Source organism: Pleurodeles waltl, chromosome 3_1, assembly GCF_031143425.1.
Source record: "Pleurodeles waltl isolate 20211129_DDA chromosome 3_1, aPleWal1.hap1.20221129, whole genome shotgun sequence".
Classification (NCBI taxonomy): domain Eukaryota; kingdom Metazoa; phylum Chordata; class Amphibia; order Caudata; family Salamandridae; genus Pleurodeles; species Pleurodeles waltl.
This window is the reverse complement of record NC_090440.1, coordinates 1,984,891,119-1,984,914,825: the sequence shown is the minus strand read 5'-3', so window position 1 is coordinate 1,984,914,825 and position 23,707 is coordinate 1,984,891,119. Positions and strand designations below refer to the sequence as shown.

The following is a 23,707-nucleotide window of genomic DNA, read 5'->3' as shown; positions in this document are numbered from 1 at the left end:
ACGCAACTCCCATAGTTTTTGACACATTCACAGATTTACCAGGAGTGGAAGACCTAGGAATGAGCCAAAAGGTATGCCTTCTCACATATTTATTTCTCCTCGTTACTTTCTCTTTCTATGTCTGCTGCATTCTCAGGTGGGGCGTAACAAGGGGAATTATGGGGCATATTTATAAGCCCCTAGCGCCACCTTGCTCCAGATTAGCGTTTTTTTTTTAACGTTAATGTGGCCCAACAAGGCTAAAATCCTTGTGCCACATTTACAAAGTGGCGCAACGCATGCATTGAGCCACTTTGTAACCCTTTGTGCTACATTATGCCTGTGCTCGGCATAATGTATGCAAAGGTGGCATTCTCCTGTTAGGGTGAGGGGTGTGAAAAAATGGCGCAGGGAAATCTAACAGATTTCCTTGTGCCATTTTGTAAGGCACTTTTAACGCCTGCTAGGAGCAGGTGTTAAAAAGGGGCTTCCATTATTTAGAATGGGCCCCCTATGTACTCTGCAGGAGTAGTGCCAATATTGTGGCTCTACTCCTGGAGAGTACATCAATAGCATTACATAGAATGATGATATTGCCCCCTACCATGCGCCATGGTGTGCTGTATTTTAAATACGGCACACACATGGTGGCAGTAGGTGGGCTTCAAGGGGTGCAGGAAAAGTGCACTGCACTCATTGCAGCACCACTTTTCATAAAACTGCCCCTATATTTATTTCTCCTCGTTACTTTCTCGTTCTATGTGTGCTGCATTCTGCAGCACACATAGAAAGAGGAATTTGCCTCTCAATATTGTTTTTTGCAGGAAAGTGTCCCTTCCTGTATTAAAGCAATCCTGCATGCAACGGAGGCAGTGTTGCACCATGGTGCAATCAATCACTCAATCAATCAGGAATTTGTAAAGCGCACTACTCACCCGTGAGGGTCTCAAGGCGCTGCAAGGGTTCCTGCATTGGCGCTAGCCTGCCAAAAGGGTGCCAGCGCAGAGCAAAAAAGGCAGGAATGTGCTGTACTACTTTAAATACAGCACATTCCTGCCTCTTCCCTGTCACGCAGTGTAAGCAGCAAGGTGACCTGCTGCACTGCGTGGCATTCTTGTAAACCGGCCCTTACGTTTGCAAGGCTGGCACAATGGAGCACCATAATTTTGTGGAATAAAAAATAGAGCAGAGAAGGCTCAAGAAGAGGCCCATTGCACAGACACAACACACATTTTCCGTGCTAATAATGTTTGCATGTCTTAGCATATTATGCCAGAACTGTTGGCTTTGTCAAGGTTTGTGTGTCTGACTAAGTATAGTTGTCAGCATATTTTTGTTTACTCGTCTTTAAGAATGTTATTTGCAAGCATTTTGCTTTTAAAAGTAAAGGAGTGATATGTTGCCTGATATTAAACCTTGGTGAGCAATAATTTTTTTAGGTACCTGTTTGTTCATGAAGACATAGATGACGGGGTTGTAGACAGTGGCTGTTTTAGAGAAGTACGAGGGCATTGACGCCAGTGCTGGCTGGATGACTATGTCTTTATTCGTAGCTACCACCATAGCAAACGTGGCATAGGGTAACCAGCAGATCAGGAACGCCATCACCATGGCAATCACCATCCTTGTCACCTCCCGCTCTGCACGCTGAGTCGTCTCAGATTCTTTTTGTTGTGCTGCAACCTGTAGAAAATGCAGAGAAGGCATAGGACTGTAGTGTGGTCATGTTGCTTAAACAAACTGGAGACAAGCTCCCTGTTCACCCCCACCACACGCTCTTTACCAGGTCTACGATAAAAGCGACAGATAGAATTATCAGTGATGCAGGAATTTAACATTGTTAGTCAGGCTTTTAATCGAAGTTCCATCTTAATCAGGAGAAGGTACTGTCCTCCCATCCAATATATTAGTATAAACATGGAGTTTGCTTTCTGTAGTTGAGGTACACTACTGAGTATAAATTCCTATGTGACGACAACCAGTAATGGGTAAGCAACGTAAAACGTGTACTGTTGTTTATATTACACATGCTACACATAGGAATGTCATGTGACATTTCTCTCGCCCTTTCTTTGCACTTGGATTCATTTCGCACTAGGATGTCACGCAATGCCAGGTAACACTCCTTCATCTAGTTGCCATTGCATCAATTCCTAGGGAGGTTTGTACTGGCCCTTCCCCTTGACTCTCCCTTTGGATACATTGGCATGGGCGTTGGTGCTGCTCAAAGCAAAGTATTTTTGGCACTGCGACGGTGTCATCTTTTGGAATGACACCACAGTTTAATGTTACGTGAGTACGTTCGCTAAACTGTAGTACATTTTATCTGCAGAGATTCCTACTAGGTGGGTTTTGTGCAGCAAGAACAGTGGCCCTGAAGTTGTTTCTGAGTTCGCAAAAACGGTTATTAATTCCAGCTGTAATTTTTTTTTAAAAAAAGTGGTTCCATGCAAAATTCCAAACTACACATAATTAGACTCTAAAAATATGGTAGATAATTTACTAAGGGTTGTGTAGGTGCTTGTCTGGCACCCTCCAATCTTGCTCCGAACTTGTAGGTGCCTGCAGGCTTTTATAATGGTAAGCAGACCACAGCAATGCCTTGCATCGCTTTGTGTCATGATAACTCGTGCTCAAATCCTTAGTAAAAAAAAAAACTCCCCAAACACTCAAAATTACGATGTTCCTACAGAAATATTTATCTACAACAAATTCGACCTGATAACAATTCCTAAACCCATCCAGATACTCTTCTGAGCTATTATTGCAATGGGTTGAATGATTAACTTCTCACCCCTAGAGTATTTAGCAGCCAGTGGTTGTTGGTGGCTTTCGGTGCACATTGCATTTTTTTCAGAGGTAGAAGTACATGTATTGTAATTTTCTTTTTCAGTTTTTATATTTGAAGCTACTAGTTATTGCACACTAAACTTTTGTAGATTTTCTTTTACCTGCTGAAAATTCGCTGACTTGATTTGTCCTGCTAGATGATAAAAGGATCTGTTTCCTTCTAGATGAAACAGAAAGCAAGGAGTGCTTCCAGTTAGCTGGAGTTCAGGTGTGTTAGGAGTAACTGAGCTGTACACTAGAGTTTTTTTGTTACCAGTAGCAAACAGTTGACAATGCCGCTGCCGTGCTGAACTATAATTTTAAGAGGGCTTCCTGTGTCTAGAGGTGAAAAGACCAGGGGCTGTATTACGTACAGTGCCCCTGGGGCGCAATGGGCGTATGCGTCCGTTTTCTGCAATCCTGGGGCACTTTAGTAGCACAGAATGGGCTGCAGACGTTTGTGCAGATAGCGACGGCAAACATACAGTGATGGCATTACCTTAAGGGGACATCACACCAGTGAGGGAAACACTTTGCCTATGCGCCCATGCCTTATTATGGATGAAGGTGCAGAGGCAAAGAAGCCTTCAGGAAGCACACTGAGGATGTGCGACAAAGAGGTGACGCAGTGTCTGTGCACCCCCTGCAGGCCACTAGATTTGGGAAAGAGGGTCTCATAGACCCCCTGGCATCCCTTTGCAGATGGGTGCAGTCAGACAGTGCACAGGCCTGCAGAGGAATATTTGTCCCCCTTTGAAATGGTGGCAAGTGCCACCTGCACAATAAAAGATAAATTAGTGTCTTTCACTAATGCGTGGCCCCCAGGGTGGGCCTTAATTTGCAGCATTAATCCAGTTTAAAAATGCACCAGCCTAGAAATGTTTTGGGTGAGCTGGAACAAATGTCATGGTATGTGTTAGATCTGTCAACCTTAAAATGGGCTTCTCCCAAACTTTGTGCCTTCCTCCTTCATGTTTGCTGATCTTGTTTTTGCTGGCCTTAGGACTCTGCACACTTTACCTCTGCTCGTTAAAGCATGGTAACATTGGCTTATCCCCAACTGGCATAATTAGGGCCATATTTATACTTTTTGACGCAAAACTGCGCTATCGCAGTTTTGCGCCAAAAAGATTAGCGCCGCCTAACGCCATTCTGAAGCGCCATGCGGGCGCCGTATTTATTGAATGGCGTTAGCCGGCGCTAGCAGACCGGCGCTGCCTGGTGTGCGTGGAAAAAACCACGTACACCAGGCAGCGCCGGCGTAGGGAAAAATGGTGTTAGGGCGTCTTAAAATGGGGCAAGTCAGGTTGAGGCAAATAAATCGCCTCCACCCGATTTGCGCCATTTTTAACGACGCCCAGACGTCATTTACATGACTCCTGTCTTAGTAAAGACAGGAGTCATGCCCCCTTGCCCAATGGCCATGCCCAGGGGACTTATGTCCCCTGGGCATGGTCATTGGGCATTGTGGCATGTAGGGGGGCACAAATCAGGCCCCCCTATGCCAAAAGAAAATATAAAAAAAAAAAAAAATTATACTTACCTGAACTTACCTGAATGTCCCTGGGATGGGTCCCTCCATCCTTGGGTGTCCTCCTGGGGTGGGCAAGGGTGGCAGGGGGGGTCCCTGGGGGAATGGGAGGGCAGCTGTGGGCTCATTTTGAGCCCACAGGTCCCTTAACGCCTGCCCTGACCCAGGCGTTAAAAAGAGGCGCAAATGCAGGTTTTTTTGCCCCGCCCACTCCCGGGCGTGATTTTTGCCCGGGAGTATAAATACGACGCATTTGCGTCGCAGTCATTTTTTTAGACGGGAACGCCTACCTTGCATCTCATTAACGCAAGGAAGGCGTTCACGCAAAAAAATGACGCTCATTCCTCATACTTTGGCGCTAGACGCGTCTAACGCCAAAGTATAAATATGGCGTTAGTTTTGCGCCGAATTTGCGTCTAAAAAAACGACGCAAATTTGGCGCAAACGGAGTATAAATATGTCCCTTAATGTACTTATAAGTTCATAGCAAAGTGGCACTACATGTACCCAGAGCCTGTAATTTAAATACTACAAGTGAGCCTGCAGCGCGTATTCTGACACCCACTTAAGTAGACCTTTAAACATGGCTAAGGCCTGCCATTGCCGCCTGTGAGGGCAGTTTTTAAACTGCCATTGCGACCTGGCAAAATAAATCTTTGCCAGGCCCATACTTTCCTTTTTAATTGTAATAGTATTTATATAGTGCGTACTACCCTTGACGAGGTGTCAAATCGGTTTTCGGTGAGTAGCACGCTACTCAAGAGGAATTAGTGGTGGATTAATATGGGGCAATAAGAGTACAGTTTTAGTATTATTATGAGTTAATTTGAACAGAGGATATGCAAGTTTGTCAGTTGGATTGACTAGAGTAATGGAGGTATCGAGGAGGGATTAATCCAGAAGTGTTAATTGGGAGTTTATAGTAATAAGATGAGGCTTGGGATGAGTAAAGGAGAGATGGAGGAGGGAAGAGTCTGTGGAAAGGTTTAGGGAGATCATAGTAGCAGGAGGGGTTTTGAATGAGTCAAAGGTGAGATAAATGAGGGAGAGTTCAGTAGGGTTGTTTGGGAGAACATGGTAGTAAACTGAGGTTTGGAGAGAGCTAGATGTGGAAGAGGAGGAAAGAGCTTAGGCAGGGTTATTTTGGAGATGAAAGTAGGAGGATGGGTTTGGGGCGAGTCAGAGTGGGGATGGAGGACAGATTGATAGAGACATGACTTAGGGTGATGGGTAGACAAAGTAAAGCTTACAAGAGAGTAAATGTATATTATTTTTATTTATTTATCATTTTATTATATATATATATGCATATATTTATACATATACATTTTTTTATCATTATTTTTATTTTATGTCTTCATTATTGTTATTATTTATTTACTTTAATTTACTTATTTATAATTTGAATTGTATTTATAGATTTTATTTTATTTATTTTTATTTATTTTTCTCTAGTACAGGAGGACTAGAGTAATAAATAGATATGTAAGTACATAGTAAGGGAATATATGTTCAAGGAATATAATAATGGGTATAATAATATGAGAAGTAAAGTAGTATTGTATAAACACAGACTTTCAAGATTTATAATATTTGAAGTTAATTAATAAGTGTACTTTTCTAACATTTATTTATCTTTCCTCAATTTCTGAATATCGAAATGCTTATGATAATAAAACATTTGATCAGTGTGATATAAAAACGAGAGCAGGGATTCATAAGTATGTATTAGAAAAACGTATCTAGGTGCTATGCAATGACCTATGAACATGTTACGCATAGAGTAGCATGCACATATATATGTATATACATACACACACATACAAGCATACACACACACACACACACACACATATATATATAAATATCACACCCATATATATATATTGAACCTGAGTAAATATACATTTGTTAAACAGGTTTAAAGAGTATGTGTATAATTGATTGCTATGACATTTTAGCAATACATATTTCCTAAACAACTATACATATCTAGAGTATACACATAATCAGATTAGAAATATTTATCAACACAGGCATATGCAGTCCATTGCTGTTTGAATATGGTAGTAATGAAGGAAAGAGCCAACTCTTGAGTAGTCTTCTGATGACAAGATAGTTATCCGTGGATCTTATATTTGGGGGTAATGAATTCCACAGTTTGGCTGCTTGAACATAGAAGGATGTACCACCTATAGTCATTTCTTGTATGGTGGTGTTCTAAAGCGGGGTGCCAATCTTGAACGGAGGTTTCATTATTGAATGTATTTGGTTATTTTGTTTCTGATAAAAAGCGGTCTTGTTCCATGTATAGCTTATACGTGATACAAAGCAACTTGAAGGTGGATCTTCTGGCAACGGGTAACCAGTGTAGTGCTGTTAAGGCAGGGGAGGCATAGGCTTATGGCTTTACATGTAATAGTAGCCCGGCAGCAGAGTTTTGAATACGTTGTAGTTTTTTCATAATAGATAGAGATGATCCATGGTAGAGGCCATTGGCATAATCCAGTTTGGCTAGTAGAAGAGAGATAGTAGCCTGCACCTTGTGTGGAAATACATACGTTACCTCTAAGATAGGCCTTAAATAGCCCACAGGACAGAGTGTAATGTATTTAAAAAGTGGGACATGTAATTTTAAGTTTTACATGTCCTGGTAGTGAAAATCTCCTAAATTAATTTTTCACTACTGTAAGGCCTACCTCTCCCACAGACTAACATTGGAGTTACCCCATTATATTTAATAGGCTGTAATTTCTAAATGGGAGCAGGTAACATTCCATGCTTAGTGTCCTTGGAATTGTAATGAGAAATCCTAACATGGTAAAGTCAGATTTTACACTAACATTTTCCACTTTTAGAAAGTTGGCATTTTCCTTGGTTAGTCATTTAATGCATGTGCCTGTCCCTGGGTCACGTAACTGGGAGTAGCTGACAATTTGGTTTTGTGTATTCCTCTTAGACAGTCACAAACAATAGAGAGCTAAGGTGTGCCTGGATGGGCCATCACTGGCAAGATGGGAGGGCAGAGCTGGTCTCAGCCCTACCTACACCTGGATAGCCTGTGTCCTGCTAACACAGAAAGGACTGCATACCCCCTGTAGTTAGTCTGGAGCCAAGGGGGGAAGCCAGTATGCTTGGGAACTTTAAAGAGAATTTCAAGAAGCTTCTCTCACCTTTCAGAGGAAGGACACCATGTATAAATAGTGGACCTCAGACACCACCTCTTCAGTACACTTCTTGACCTGTGGATACTCTGCCAGGAGGAAGGACTGCTGATCTGCTTAAAGGGCTACCACTCTGCTGGAGTGCTGCTCTGAGGAATGCTGCCCTGCTTTCTTGGGATGCTGCTTGCTGCTCTCTTGCCTGGGTGACAATGACTGGAGCTGCATCTGTTGAACTCAGAACCATCAGAGTGACTCCTAGGACTAGTTGATTGGCTCCTGACTTGAGCCTCAGAGACAGAAGGCTCCAACAACTTCGACCCCAGCACCTGGGCTCTGACATCTGTGAGTCTACCCTGCCTTGTGGTTCACCCCAGTTCTGGACCCTTGGAAAGAGGCCTAAGGTGCTCTGTCAGCCTCTATGGGTCTAGCGGAACCAACGCATCTCTTCTGCTGTGCAACGCAACCCCGAGCATACATTGCCACTGCTCCACCTCATTGGAACAGCCGCTGCATGACACATCCTTGGAGCAGGCCCTTGCATCCTTCATGGGTGGCAGCCGTGACAACAAGGCCAGACTCTGCATTGTAGCCTTGCAGCTCCTCGCAACCAATGCATCGCCCTGACTGCGAGACAAGTTCTCAACCCGGACCTCACATTGCAGGCCCTCATCGAAGGGATCCTTGACAATGATGCAAAGTCTTGCACCGCTTCAGCTGCGCAACACATCTTCAACATGGATCCTTGCAATGCTCCTTAAACCGGGATTTAAGGTACTTTGCTCAGCAGGTGTATCTGGATCCTGGTAGCTGGCCGACGCTCCATCACTGACGGCCTAAACTGGTGACTTTTTCCTGGTCCTGCACTACTAGATATCCATAGTTGGCACTTTTTGCTTTTTAGTGTTATTTTTACTAACATCTTTAAACTTGCATAACTCTGGTTTTACTGATTGGATTTTTGTTGTTTCAGTCTAGTTTCATTTATTAAAAGTTACTCTATGTTTCTAAATCTGTTGTGCCTGAGTTAAGCCTGACCGCTCTGTGCCTTGCTGTCTGGGGGACGAGCACAGGTTAATTTAGGGATTGCATGCCACTTCATTCTGAGAAGAATTATGGTTGCTGCTTGAGAAGGGTTTGAGAAGGCCTGATTAGGAGTGCCCCAGGTCCGGATGAGATAGTTATCAATTCTGATAAAATATTAAATTGAGGCTTTTGTAATATTTTAAGTGTATTATCGCCCATCCAGAGCTTCACCTTAAAAATGGGCATAAGATACTGATATTGATTCTTACCACAACAAAATTAGCTTGGCCCAGTATTTTCTGTGTCTCTTTCACTCTTTAGTTTTTGGTGGGTTTGACCTGTCAAAACTTAACAGGGTTATGGAGTTTATCACACCCTGTAACTAGTGGATGAGATAAACATTACAACACTTTTATTTACGATTTCTGTGCAAACAGGTGTTTGGGTAGGGTTAACAAGTTACTGGGTCGTTTATGATCAGGCCCATTATGTTATCACCAATCCATTTCTGTACTTTTGTGAACAAGGAAAAAGATGCACAAGGAGATGAAGTAATTTGCCAAGGATCATGCAATTTGTTCAAGTGGAAAACCTGGCATTAGCACATCGGTCTTTTGATTCCACAGCAGGCAACATAATCACTAGACTTCATCTCCACTGAAAGAAGAAAGTGAAGGTCACATTGGTCTTTCTACAAAAATGACTGTATACTTTTTCTCGGATTGAATAAAAGGTATTAAAAATAGAATAGACCACAAGGTCTCATTAAATTTGCACCATTCTGTGGGCTAGATATTCAAGTATTTTGCATCTGATTTGCATCACTTTCTGAACGCAGACTCGACATGAAAACCTTTGTGGTATTAAAAAGCATTGCAAATATTTACTGGCATTGCTTTGTGCAAAAGAAAGAACCACAATGGAGGGCATTGCGCTACTCTGCTTTACTTTACATTAGATAGGTGTTCAGCTGGGTGGTGCATGGGCGTTCCTGAGCATCCACCCATGATAACCCATAGCTAAGAAAGACTTGTAGACATGGGTTTGCCCCAAAATGGCGCAACTTCCTGAGACTGGCATAATGTGGAAAACTATCCTTATCTCTACTTATTTCCTCTTTGTATATGTGCTGCATTCTGCAGCACACATGAAAAGAAGAAATTACCTCAAAGGAGAGTTGTGCAGGAACGTACCCCTTCCTGCACAAAAGCTATCCTGAGTTTAAGACACCCTTGCACTAAGGCACAAGGGGGTCTGTGTTGTTGCTAGGCAGCCATAAGTGCAACGCATGGAGAGAGCAGAACTGTACTATTTCGTTGAAAATAAGACTCAATTCGGTTTACCCTACTTTGCGCAGTAACTTCACTTGCTGCCATGCATTGTTTGTACTCTTTGAAAGTATGTCCCCCTGTCTCCATGCCCTTGCGCCCTCTCCTGCTCCATTTTCCTGGGTGTGGAATTTTCAACCTATAAAGTTAAAACAAATTACAGATTACATCAGATTGCCTAAAAACATAAGAAAAGGACGTTTTGAGACGGGGACGCCTTAGCCTCTTACAGGAGCACATTCTGTAATAGCTCCAAGAGGCCACTAGCTGGCAATAGTGGGCCTTAACATTATCAGGGTCGGACTGCAAATAAGATCTTCGGCAAGTATTTATTTTTAGGGTAGAATGACAAACGCAGGATTTTTTTGAAAGTCGGAAACCTATACTTCTGGGTTTACTCCATTTACAGTAGGGTTCCCACGTTTATGCCATTTATAAATAATCCTAAGAGTACTGCTCTAACTGTGGCAGTCGTAGGGATCCAGGTGTATCCAATTTCGAAAAATATACTTAAGCTGATTTTGCAGAAGAAAATCCACATGAGTAAATCATGCAAAAACTGCGTATTTGCACATTTTTAAAAGGAACTTATTTCCCTTATGCCCCTATTAGGCATATTTAATAGGGATCGTTCCCTTCCGTTTCCCACCCTGTCGAGGTACCTACACTTGTGTTTAATAGGAGTAAAGAAATATTCACGTGTGAAAGCCGGAAACCTTCAGCAAGATGTATGTGAATTACCACAAAGTTCTGAGGATTTGAAACAAGGGTGTAACGCACTCCTTCATCCTCTGCGGTGCAGGGGGGAGGGGGCCCAACCCACGGTGCAGGGGGGAGTACCCAACTCGTCAAGGCCCCCAAAAAAGCTTCACGATGTCCCCACTCAGCCCACAGCCAATTAAAATCTGTGCGATATGGGGGAACTAAAGGACCCCGCTATACATTCTGCAAGGGAGCGGGGACACATAATTTTGCGTTATGCCACTATTTTGAAGAGGCATGTGAACTTCGACAAATTTATGAGGTTTTGCTTGTTTCATGGGGATCCACCCTAAACACACCTGACCACGCCACAAACCCCATTTGCCAAACTGGCCTATTTTCAGTAGATAGGAATGTCCTTTTCCTGATTGCTGGACATGGCCCTTCTTAGGGGACTTCCATGAAACTTTATGCATTTTCATCCTTGCTGACTATCTTTGCATGGCTGTAGGTCTCTGGGCACTTTCCCACTGTACTGTAGTAAGAAAGTGTGTGCACCTTTCCTACCCATGCCAGGAAGGGGTGCTTACGTGATTGGTTGAGGTGCCGTACACTGGAGTGCCCTACAAAAAGGTACCACACATATCTGGGGCAGGTACAACCCTGGCCAGTAGTGGGATGCTGCACTGAGTGCACCACCCAGCAGAGTAGCCTGACCAACATGTATTAGGCCTGGTAGTGCAGGCCTGCGAAGGTGCAGGCGCGCTTGCGCGCTTGCGCTTAGGGTGGCATCTCCCCCACCTTGGCTAACTCTTTGCAGGCCTTCAGCTACTAGTAGAGCACCCCCTGAAGGGTGGGGCAGGTGGTAGGCAGAAGGCAGGGCAGGTACACAAAGGTATCCCATGCCCTGGTAGGGGAGAACCTCCATATGAGTTTCCCTACCTAGGAGGTCATCTCTTCTCTGAGGTTTTGCCGATCCTCTTGCAATGGCCATAGGGCCCTGGATGCTTTCCCACTGCAAGTACAGTGTGAAAGAAAGTGTGCCTGCCCTTCCTACATATGTGAGGAAGTGGTACCTATCAGCGTGTGCACACTTGCAAATTAGTGTTTTCAAGTGTATACTGAGCCTGGCATAGCTTGCCAGTACGTGCGCACATGCACAATTATGTTTATATATATATATATATATATATATATACTGAGCCTGTCACAGCAGGCCTGAATGGGCGCACTTGCATCTTTGTGGTGTTCTTAAAACGTATGTCCAGCCTGCCCCTGCAGGCTTGAGTGTGCGCCAGGGCACATGTGTCCAAGGAGTGAAGAATACCCATGTGTGTTCTCACTACCATATAGGGGGAATGTTTACAGTTAATCCTAGCTGCAATAGTGGATTGCAGTGGTGCAGCCTCATAATGTTTACTATCATTGGATTCACAGTGACAAACCTTTTCTGATAGTAGGTGGCTTTGCCAGTAATGCCTTGTAAATGCCACTTTTGGAAAGTGGGCATTTCTATGTTCTAAAACTCCTTTTGCGTGCCTTTTTAGTTCAGCTTCTTTTCTCTGGAGGCTGGGGGAAAACACATCTGTGCATTCCCCAGCAACAGCTATAAATCTTGGGCAACTGGAACAACAGACTTCTTTCTTTGAGGGCCTGGGTAGCTAAGTTGGAGGGAGAGGTTTTGACACTTGGCCTCTGAGAGCCAGATCATGACCCTACTAAATATTAAGATTTGTAGTCCACACCCATTGACAGACAGGACTGAAATTTAGGGGAGACATCTGTGGTTCAAAGGAGAACCCTTTGAACCACCCCCAACTTCAAAGGCACTCTTTGGTATAACTAGGGGTACCACACTTCAGCAACTTAGAGATACACTTGCAGGATCCTGGGATGGAGACCCTAAACATGGTGCACACTGCCAGAGGAATCTGCTGTGCATAGGAGTATTAACTGCCCTGGGAAGGGACTGCACACCCTTCCTGCATCATGGCTGGCCTGGGCAAACTGCTTGCTGCAATGTCCTAATCTGAAGTGTGCTCTCCAAGGGCTTGTTGGCTAGCCCCCTTTTCTTTATGGAGGTCTCAGGGACATCAAAGACCCCCTACGACACCTACTCGTGTCATCTGGAGAGCAGTGCCCTCCTACACATCTACGTCATCTGCTGTATTCCACCGGGTGGCAGTGGTGTGAACTAGAATGTATTGTGCAGGGTCTCGTCAGAGATTCTAGAAAAAGTATTTTTCAGTATGCTGTAATGTATACGTAAACATTGTGAAGTGAGGGTGGTATTATATCGTGTGACTAGATAAATTGGTATTCTAACTCCAGTCCTAGAAAATGTGGGACAATGCATCTATCAAAGATCCACAGAGTGGTACTTTTCATACTATAATGTGTTATAAAATATTGCATTTGTTTATTAATGATGTGATGAGTTTAATATATTTTCGCCTTGAGACCGGATTTCTCTTCTGTGGAGCCTTCAAACTACTGGCCGCATTCAAGGAGTGTGGCCCTTCATAGTTGGCCCACGACACGCATAAGCGTCTGGTTGGTAGTGAGCAGATTCACCAGTTGCGGGACCCCGCATGACTCGCTTTTGTTGAGCGTGCCACATTTCTTTTGTGCAACACTCAACTACATGTACGCATCACTGGTTGTGACCCTCGGAGGTGGGGGGGCGTACCCGGAGCAGTGCCGCACTCTACCTTGTGTGGCACCACTGAACTGGTGTCTGGTGTCTGTGTGTGTGTGAGACTGGATTTGTCTGGTGCGGCTCAAGTCATCGCGCACCATACATTGTGCCTCATTCCAGAGAGGTGCGGGATTGAACTTAATCGTGTGTGTGGAAGTGTCTGGTGTCACTCAAGTCATAGCACACCAGACCTTGTGCCTCATTCCAGAGAGGTGCTGCATTTATAACTTTCCGTGTGCAAGCAGAATTGTCTGATCGCTCACTAGACGTTGGCCTCATGCCAGGGATGCACTGCATTGGTCACTTTGCATGTGCAATCGGAATCGTCTGATGTGACTCAAGTCATTGCGCACCAGATGTTGTACCTATACCAGGAGGACATGGAAATTGATAACTCTTCATGGGTGATTGGAATTGTCTGGTGTGACTTAAGTCATTGTGCTCCTGATGCCGTGTTTCCTTTCAGGGAGGTGTGGATTCTGTAACTCTTTGCGTGCAACAGGGACGCCTGTGGCGGCCCAAGTCGTTGCACCCCAGATGTGGTGCCTCCATTCCTGGGAGGCACGGAATTCATAACTATTTGTGGATTGGAGTGTCTGGCCTGGCTGGGTGCCACTGTGAACAGCGTGTGTCCCAAGGTAACCCTCTCCCTTGCTGTGCAGACTGGGGACTGCACCGGAAGGCCAGTGTGGAGACTACTGAGTGAACTACCCAAGTTGTGGCCTAACCTCCATATGTTGACTGTTGCCTGGTCAGCCATTCCCACTTTCTTCTCCCCTCCTCGGTCCTGAGATCCAGACTAAGTGTAACCATTGGCCACGAGCAGCCTAGTACCCAGGGAAAGTTTACTACATCTCTAGCTCTTGGACGTGGGAATTGGTTGGAGGGTGGAAGGCGGTTTGGGTCCATAAGGGGTCTGTGAACTCATTGAAAGCTCACCTGCAGAATGTTAGCCGCATTAGGGTGCTGGCAGCAAGTGTGTCTGAGCACATGTATACTAGCCTGCCTGAAATCCGTGGCACCGCCCAGCAGTGTAGAGCGAGTGCGTGGGAGTGATTGTCTGGGATTGACTACACAGCACGGTGGCGAAGCGATGCGCTTTGTTTACTATTACAGTTGACATTGAAGTTTACCTGTGCAGCTTAGGCTGCGGAGCTATTTTAGAAATGTGCTGAGATTCTCTCGATATACACATTGCTGCTATTGTTGGGAACCGGGATGCATCCTGTAGCTGTTTGATATTGAATTAGAGTGATCCCTAGGGTGGGTCTTATGCTGCCAGCGTGGTTGCACTGCATGTGGGTGGTGGGAGGTAAAGTATTATTTTTTGTCACATGTACATACTAATAATGTTGTATTGACACAGTTGGGCCTAGTACTAATAATTATATTTCTAAATGTGGTTGTTGCCTAGATTTACATAATGTTCATGTTGTGTTAATTAATGTGTGCGTTGAATACAGATTATTTTTACATACACCTCATGTGAAGTTTCTTTTATGATGCTCAGTGTAATTGTTATGTGGTAGTGCTGTGCCAATGCTTTATACATGGCCCCTTTGATAAGCCTAACTGCTCTGTGCCTATCTGCCCAAGGGGGAGCGCAGGTTAGGTGAGTCACCCACCCCTAACGGGAGTGGTAGGTTCTGCCTGGCTAGAGCATTGTCTCAGCCAACAGGAAAGTGCTACTTCCAACACTGATTCTCAGAATCAAAATGTGGAATGCACAATAATACTTTTTTGTTGTGTATTTAATTGCAATTTAATTTGGATAAGAAATGTAAATCACATAAGTGACAAATCTAATGTTGGATGATTTTAATTAACACAATCTGACTGATAGAAACACCTGATGTGTTCTCAACACTACAAGTCCTCCATTTGTATTAGCATATAAAATGTGACTATCTAAAAATACTATAGTTACCTCCCTCAAAGTACGGCTGGTGGTGTGTGCCATATTAACAAGAAGTCAGGGCCAAATTTATGGAAAAGTGGCGCAATGCAGCAAGTCACCTTTATGTGATACATCTCTTGGGAAAGGGCAGGAATGTGCTGTATTTAAGGAAATATGGGTCATTGCTGTTCTTTGCCCTATGCTGGTGCACAACAGGCTGCCTAGCATCATTTCAGCAACCCTTGTACCATGGTGCAGTGGTCTCTGCATTGCATGCATGGTTGTTTTTCTGAAGGGAGAGGCAACTAGCTGCACAAAAGCAATCCCCCGAGGCCTTTTCCTTTGCAGAATGCAGCACATATAGAAAGAGAAAAAAAGCGAGGAGAAATTAAGACGTTTCTCCTTGTTATGCATCTCCTGAGGAGGTGTATCTTTTTGATGCATTCCTAGGTTTACCTCTTCTTATAAATCTGGGAATGCGTCAAAATCCATTGATGTTGTTTGTGAACACCCACTCAGTACCCATGGAAATGCCTCCCTGGCGCAGAGTAAGGTAATGCAGTGAATTGTGGTGCTTTACATTACTTGAGGTTTATGAAGGCACGAAGGGCCACACAAATGTAATTTTACATTTGCATCTCTCATGCACCACATTGCTTGGTGCAAGAGTGAACCAAAGGGGTTCATATCAATGCCCCTCACTGTCTAGGAGAACCCATAAAAGAGCCAGCCATGGCAAAGAAAAAATACAGTCCTCTTCACCCAGCCCTGCAGCACTAACAATCACAACAGTATGTATTCTAAAATGTTGCTTGGTTAGATAATGCCAGCTGGGGTTTTGAGCTCTCTGGTGACTTCATTCACCGAATGGCCCCTTTAAGAAGAAGTAAGGGCTGAAAGAATCTAAATACTCACAGCACGCAGTGTCATCAGTAGGCTGGCATAGGAGAAGATGATCATGCTTAGAGGCATGGCGAAGCAGGTGATGAACAAAGCCATGATGTAGCTGTTATTGTTGCTGCCTCCAGTGTACCAGTTTGGCCCACAGGACGTCCCCAGCCCTGATGAAGAGGGGAAGACACATTTTAATAGCATTGTGCTACTGCTGGAAAAACCGCATGCAAAGAATTTGTCCGGAAACAATATGCATGAATGCATTTTGGTTAGAAAATCCACTTTTTAGCAAAAAATGTATTAAACTCATCACATCGTTAATAAACAAATGTAATATTTTATAACACATTATAGTACGAAAACTACCACTCCGCGGATCTTTAATAGGTGCATTGTCCCACATTTTCTATGACTGGAGTTAAAATACTAGTTTATCTATTCACAGTATGTAATACCACCCTCACTTCACAATGTTTACGTATACATCACAGCATACTGAACAATACTTTGCCTAGAATCTCTGACAAGCCCCTGCACATTACATTCTAGGTTTGAGATTGTAAGAGAAATATATCTCACTGGTTGCAGAGTGTTTTGGGGAAAGACAAGATGCATATTGAATGAAATGTTTTCAAACAAAACATTTCAAACAAATGTAACTAAGGACTAGCTGTACGAATAATGTAATGTGATGCAAACTACAACCAGTATTTTTGCGACTAAAAAATAATTTTAGGAATCGACCTATGTACTAATAGGTTGGTTCATAAAATTCCAAATAGTAGTGGTTCGCAATCCCACCTACCTCATATATATTAATAAGTAAGGTCACAAATTGCACCTCCCTACGATTGTAGGCCATCTCAGGAATGGTGGCCTGCTGAGGTCATACGACCACAGTGTCTGTGATCACTTTTAAATGAAGTGTTTTTTTCCTTAAAGTTTATAAGATATATAGAGCGCATGGCTACCAAAAGGCATCCCAGGGCTGATGGAGGACCGCCAAACAATAGGAGCAGGACTATACTGAGAACAGTACGGTTTTCAATTTTCTGCGAAAAGAGAGTTTGGAAGTATCTTGGCAAAGCTCTAGGGGGAAGGAGTTCTAAAAATTAGCTGCTCTACAAGCAAAGGATCTGCCTCCCTATCTAGATTTCTTAGCGCGGAAAGAGTTGATTAGAAAAACTGATGAAGATCTAAGACTTCTCTGAGGGATGTGGGGTGTAATAATTCATCTGAGAAAAAGCGGGCCCTTTTTTGAAGGGCTGGGTGTACAAAACACATGGCTTTAAAAATGGTTAGCTGTTCAATATGAAGCCAGTGGAGAGAAGCTAAAGCTGGTTTGGCAGGCAGATGTCTTGGGGTGTCCGTAAGTAGGGGGGCGGCAGCATTCTGCACCACTTGTAGTCTCTTTAGGACATAAAAGGTGGAGCTCAGGAACAAAACATTCCCATAGTTAAGACGTGACAATATAAGGGCCTGAATAAGGAGTCTTTTAGCAGAAAAAGGAAGAAGCCTGAACATTTTCCTGAGAGTTCTTAGAAGACTAGAACAGATGGCTGCAAGTTTCTTGGAGTGACATTCCATTGTGAGATGTGAGTCTAGTCAGAAGCCCAGACTCTTTATAGTTTCTTTTGGTAGGGTATGGTCTTTAACCCATTCCGTAGCTGGAGGAGGAAGCCTGAGTAAGGAAGGATTCCCAGCCATCATTACCTTTGTCTTTCCGTCATTGAGCTTGAGTTTGCTATCTGCCATCCATCTGGCCACATCTCGAAGACAGGAAGATAAAGTGGCCTGTTCTAAGTTAGCCTTGGTAGAAAAGAAAAAGACCAGCTGAGTGTCATCAGCATAAGGATAAACAATAGGGTTCAATTATTTTTGCCAAAGGGGACATGTAGATATTAAAAAGAGTGGGGCTTAAAGAGAAGGCACCCTACAAGGGAGAAAGAATTGGAGAAAAAAGACTGATCCAAGACTTGAAAGGTCTTATCCTTCAGGAAGGAAGAAGGCCACTCAAAGGAGGTCCCTACAAATCCCATCTTAGATATTGTATGTAATAATATCTTGTGATCCACCGTATCAAATGCGGCGCTCAGATCTAATAGAATGATTGCTGCATATCCGCCTGAATCCAGGCATTGACGGGTATCTTCTGTGATGGCCAAAAGGGCAGTTTCAGTACTGTGTAAAAGTCTAAAACCCATCTGGGTGTGATGCAGAAGATTATGGCCCATATTTATACTTTTTGACGCTAAACTGCGCTAACGCAGTTTAGCGTCAAAAAGTTTTGCGCCGTCTAACGCCATTCTGAAGCGCCATGCGGGCGCCGTATTTATGGAATGGCGTTAGACGGCGCAATCAGACCGGCGCTGCCTGGTTTGCGTGGGAAAAAACCACGTAGACCAGACAGCGCCGGCGTAGGGGGAAAATGGCGCATGGGCGTCTTAAAATGGGGCAAGTCAGGTTACGTCGAAAAAATCGTCTTAACCCGACTTGCGCCATTTTTTAACGACGCCCATCCCCCATCAACATGACTCCTATCATTGTAAAGATAGGAGTCATGCCCCCTTGCCCAATGGCCATGCCCAGGGGACTTCTGTCCCCTGGGCATGGTCATTGGGCATAGTGGCATGTAGGGGGGCACAAATCAGGCCCCCCTATGCCACAAAATATTATTAAAAAAAAAAAAAAAAATACTTACCTGAACTTACCTGAATGTCCCTGGGGTGGGTCCCTCCAGCCTTGGGTGTCCTCCTGGGGTGGGCAAGGGTGGCAGGGGGGGTCCCTGGGGGCAGGGGAGGGCACTCTGGGCTCATTTTGAGCCCACTTGTCCCTTAACGCCATGCCTGACCCAGGCGTTAAAAAGCGGCGCAAATGCGCCGTTTTTAGCCACGCCAACTCCCGGGCGTCTCTTTTGCCCGGGAGTATAAATACCACGTAAAGGCCTGGGAGTCATTTTTTAGACGGGAACGCCTCCCTTGCATATCATTAACGCAAGGAAGGGGTTCACGCTAAAAAATGACGCACATTCCGGGAACTTTGGCGCTATTCGCCTCTAACGCCATAGTATAAATATGGCGTTAGTTGGCGTTAGTTTTGCGTCGAAATTGCGTCAAAAAAAACGACGCAATTTCGGCGCAAACGGAGTATAAATATGGCCCTATATTCCTCGAGGAAGCCTGTAACTTGTTTATTGCCATGTTTTTCAATGATTTTGGATTCTATCGGAAGAAGAGCAATTGGTCTCTAATTACTCAATAGAGTTGGATCAAGCCTAGGTTTCTTTAGTAGAGGTTTAATAACAGTGTGTTTCCAACATTGTGGCAGCTGACCAGATGTAAGAGAGTTATTAAGAACCTTGGTTAGGACAGGCACTATAATGTCCGTGCTTAAGGCTAGTATAGACGGTGGAGCAGGGTCAAGGAGAGAGCCTGAATTTATAGTACATAGATGGTTTGCTACTAGATCTTTCATCAGAGGCTGAAAGACTGAAAAAAGTGGCTCTCAGAGGATGGAATTCATCTTGGGGTACAAATTTGGCCTCTTGGGAAAGGTTGTGAGAAAATGTTCTTTGAATATTGAGTATTTTTTCTTGAAAGAAGCCTGCTAGGTTGTTGCTGTGCTCCATAAAGGGTTGAATTGAACTGCTTGGAGAGGGGTCTTGGGTCAGTTCCTTAAAAATTAAAAATATATCTTTAGGGGAGGTGGAAGATTGTTCTATTCTAGAGGAATAGGAGGTTCCCTGTTCAGCTTTAATTTCCGCATGGTAGAATCTAATCACTCTTCTATATTCATGTTTGGAGACATTGTCATAGGTTTTCCTCCATTTCCTTTCAAGCTGCTTAGTTTCCTTTTTTAACTGCCGCAGCTGGGGGGAGAATCAAGATTTCTTAGTGCGGGCAATTTCATGGACAGTCTTAACCGGTAGTATGGTGTCAAGGGAAAAGGTATCCATTTGTTAAATATATCTGCTGACCAGGGCTCATTGGTAGAAGAGGAAGGGAAGTTATGTTCTAGAGTGTCTCTCCAGTCTTTACGACTTAACTTGGACCAATGGTGCCACGTTGACTTGCTAGATAGTGGATATGTAGGGAGTGGAAATTGTGGGAAGTGTAAGCGAAATTAAAAAATGATCATACCAGATCAAAGGAAGCGAGCCAGGGCTGATAGATTTAGAAGGTTACTGAATCCCAGATCAATAGTGTGGTCTTTAATGTGAGTGGGGCCATGAATCAACTGTGCCAAACCTAAGGGTGCTAAATCCATAGGCAGAGTTTTTGCTGAATTATTGTGTTCATCGTCTACATGAATATTAAAGTCACCCAGAATGGTGAGATTAGAGTTCCGATAAGCACAATCTGCTATCACTTCTGGCAAAGCCTGAAGAAACGTCCTATCAGGACCAGGGGGGCGATAAATTAATATTCCAGAGAAGGTAAAGGTAGCCTTAATTGCTAAAGAAAAAGACAAACTTTCACAGTTGGGAATATCCAAAGTTTCGGTGAGACAATTGATAGAATTTTTATGAATAATTGCACTTTCCCCTCCCTTGGTATGAGGTCCATCCAGTCGATGGATTAGATAGTCCTGGGGCAGGGCCATGGCTATATCAGGGGAGGATTCCTCAGATAGCCAGGTTTGTGTTAGAAATAGAGCCTCTGGGGCAAAGTCAGTTAGTAGTGAATGAATGTGGAGTTTATGAGCAGGTAAACAGCGACAGTTGACTAACGGAAGTTTGCCGACCTGTTCTAAGTTATTTGCTGAGGTAGAGAGTGGAGCTGGGGAGTCCAGTGGCACATATTACAGGGTTTAAGGGGGATGTCAACATTTAAAGAGTGCTTACAGGAATATAAAGTATGATTCCTAAAGGCTAAAAGTAAATAAGCCTTTTTGGGGGTACCTGCATAGCATTCCTGGCCCTGGTCTCGGCCGGGAGCGGATGAGCACAGACAGGCTTGCCTTAGGCACACCTTTGGCGCGCCAGTGGAGTGCCCGCTGCGTGTGTCCGCTTCATGGAGCCCTTTATAATGGGCCAGATCTGCAGCAAGTTAAAGACTAGACTGCCTCCCAAGATGGCGGCGCTAGTCGGAACAAGGTGAGGAGTAAAAATGGCGATCTTATTAAGTATGGGAAGCCTGGACAGTGCCACTGATCGCGGGCATGAGTTCCAAAAATATTAAAAATGCAAGTCAAAACAATTAAAATCAAGTTTTATTTTAAAAGTTAAGTCATACCAAAAATTGCACCGTACCAGAAAGGTATATTCAAATACCTTCATTAAAGTGGTCCTGGCAGTGGGTGCCAGTTTCTCTTAAAAGAAACAGGCCTGCATTTAAAAAACAGAAAAGCGTATATATTTTTTGTTTTGAGGACCACTGCCTATTCCCCAACAGTTTTTTTAATTCACTTGTGAATAAAGTCTCAGAAACTTTTCAATGTTTTGTGGAGTTTTGGTCGCAAACACTGATACATAGCATCGGCATTTCAAAGGGATGTGTACAACGCACCCTTTTCAGATACCAAATCAGTATCCATTAGCAATCCCATTTTACGAGTGGGAAAGTGCTTTCCAACTCCTAAAATAGGATATGTACATCAGAAAAAGCATTTTTATGGTACACATGCTGAAGCATAGAATTTGCAACCATAGAAATGCTTAGTACATCTGGTCGTACGTTATGAAGGGGGCACATTTTTGGCTCAAAAAGTTACAAACAGTAAAGTTTATATCAAGAGAGATTTCAACCATTTTCTTTCACTAAAAGCACCGAAATCAGTGGTTCTTAATCTTTTGATTTGTTAGACCCTCCACTTAATCCTTACTGGAATCTGGGGACCCCCACTGAATCATTATTGAATTCAAGGAGCCCCACTGAATTGTTATTGGAAACCTGGGACTCCGGCCTATGCAATTTCGATGATTTTAAATGCATAACAATTTATAACAATACATAAACAGGCATTCATCAAACAAATAGACAAGCAATGTCATAATGTATTAAATTTGCAAACAAATATACAAAATACAAAAATGAGAAGGCTGGAGCTTTTATAAATTCAGCAGAGGATACCCATTGTCCATACTATATTCTATTTGATGCACTTGCACTTCTCCCATGAATCAATGTGATAACAACTTAGGACATATTTATGGCCTTTGTAGCTCAGGGCAGCGCCCTGGAAAAGGGCAGGCATGGGCCATATTTTATGAATATGGCACATTTCTGTCCTTTCCCCCTGCACTGGCCCTTGTATGGCAGCTTAGCACAGTGGTGCAAGGGTGCTTGCTTTGCATGCAGGATTGTTTTTGTGCAGGAAGGGACTCATTCCTGCACACAAACAATCGTGAGAGTTTTTTTCCTCTTTCTGTGCGTGAAGCAGAATGCAGCACACATAGAAAGAGGAAAAAACGAGGAGAAATAAATATATTTCTCCTTGTTCTGCCTCTCTTGTGGAGGCGTAGGATTTTGGCACATTCCCAGGTTTATTATGGTTGGTAAATCTGGGAATGCTTTGAAAAGCATGGGAGTGTTGTGGGAACACTCACGCAACATGAATAGAATGCCTCCCTAGCGGAGACAAAGACAACGCAGCAATTTGCACTGCCTTGCCTTACTCCATAGTTTCCTTCTTACATCAGCACTGTTACTGATTCAGACCATGCACTTGGTGGACAAAACGTAACAATCAAGTTAGTTACATCTGTAAGGAGTGGTTCCCACAAAACAATATTATGTTTAAACAAGTCGAGTAGAATGGAATCAGGCCAGGAGATTTACCACTGGCACTTTTATTTATGGCACAGTAAACCTCTTCAAGTACATATTTAAACGGTTTGATGACTACACTTTCCTTTTCCTTTCCAATATTCATTGGTCTTCTAATGAAGTCTGGTCAGAGTAAATCTCTGCACAATGACTGCCCAGACTATTTTCTAGAATATTTGAGGTGATGGTAGATGCTGAGGTATCTTTAAAATAAGGTATTTTGACTACACTCCAAAAGGCTATATTATTCTTTCTATCACTGGCATCTATTAGAGCAGCTGTCCAGGCCATTGCATGAATTTCTCATTTCCTTTGTTCAGTAGCTCATTTGTAATAAGATCTTATTCTTCGATTTTACACCAGTTCACTAGGTGTTCTTGATAAAGCTAGCTTTGAGTTCCTATTCTCTATTTAGCATGAGTGATCAAACCTGCCTGTATGATTAACCTTAGTAGCAGAATTATTCACAGTTAGCTGACTCCTAATCACTTTTGTATCTCTTTTAGTAAGATAGCCATAGGTGTTAAGTTGTGCAAGAATTCAGTTGTGTACAGCCTTTGCAGGTTTACAAGTTCTTGTAAATCTGGCAATGCGTCAAAATCTATGGATGTTGTACGGGAACACCCACGCAACACCCTTGGAAGCGCCACCCTGGTAGCAGAGTAATATAATGTAGCGATTTGCTCTGCGTTACATTACTTGAGATTTATGAAGCCATGCAGGGCCACGCAAGGTGACCTTGCGTGGCTTCATAAATCTCACTTAAGGTTTGCGTTGCTCTTGCAAAATATTGCGTTGTGCAAGAGCGAAGCAAACCATGCCATAAACATGGCCCTTAATTTTCAGCCTTCAATTTTAAATGTCTTCATATTAACAAAACTTTTTAAAATTGTAA

At 43.5% G+C, this 23,707-nt stretch overlaps 1 protein-coding gene across 1 annotated transcript in view; it reads right to left on the bottom strand.

The window, feature by feature from the left end:
• Positions 1–23,707, bottom strand: part of LOC138285892 (pinopsin-like) — a 115,910-nt gene that overhangs the window by 14,544 nt on the left and 77,659 nt on the right. The window contains exons 3-4 of the mRNA XM_069226396.1: positions 16,067–16,212; positions 1,423–1,662 (exon numbers count right to left, since the gene is read on the bottom strand). Coding sequence (XP_069082497.1) covers positions 1,423–1,662; positions 16,067–16,212 — 386 coding nt within the window. The remainder of the gene's footprint in view (positions 1–1,422; positions 1,663–16,066; positions 16,213–23,707) is intronic.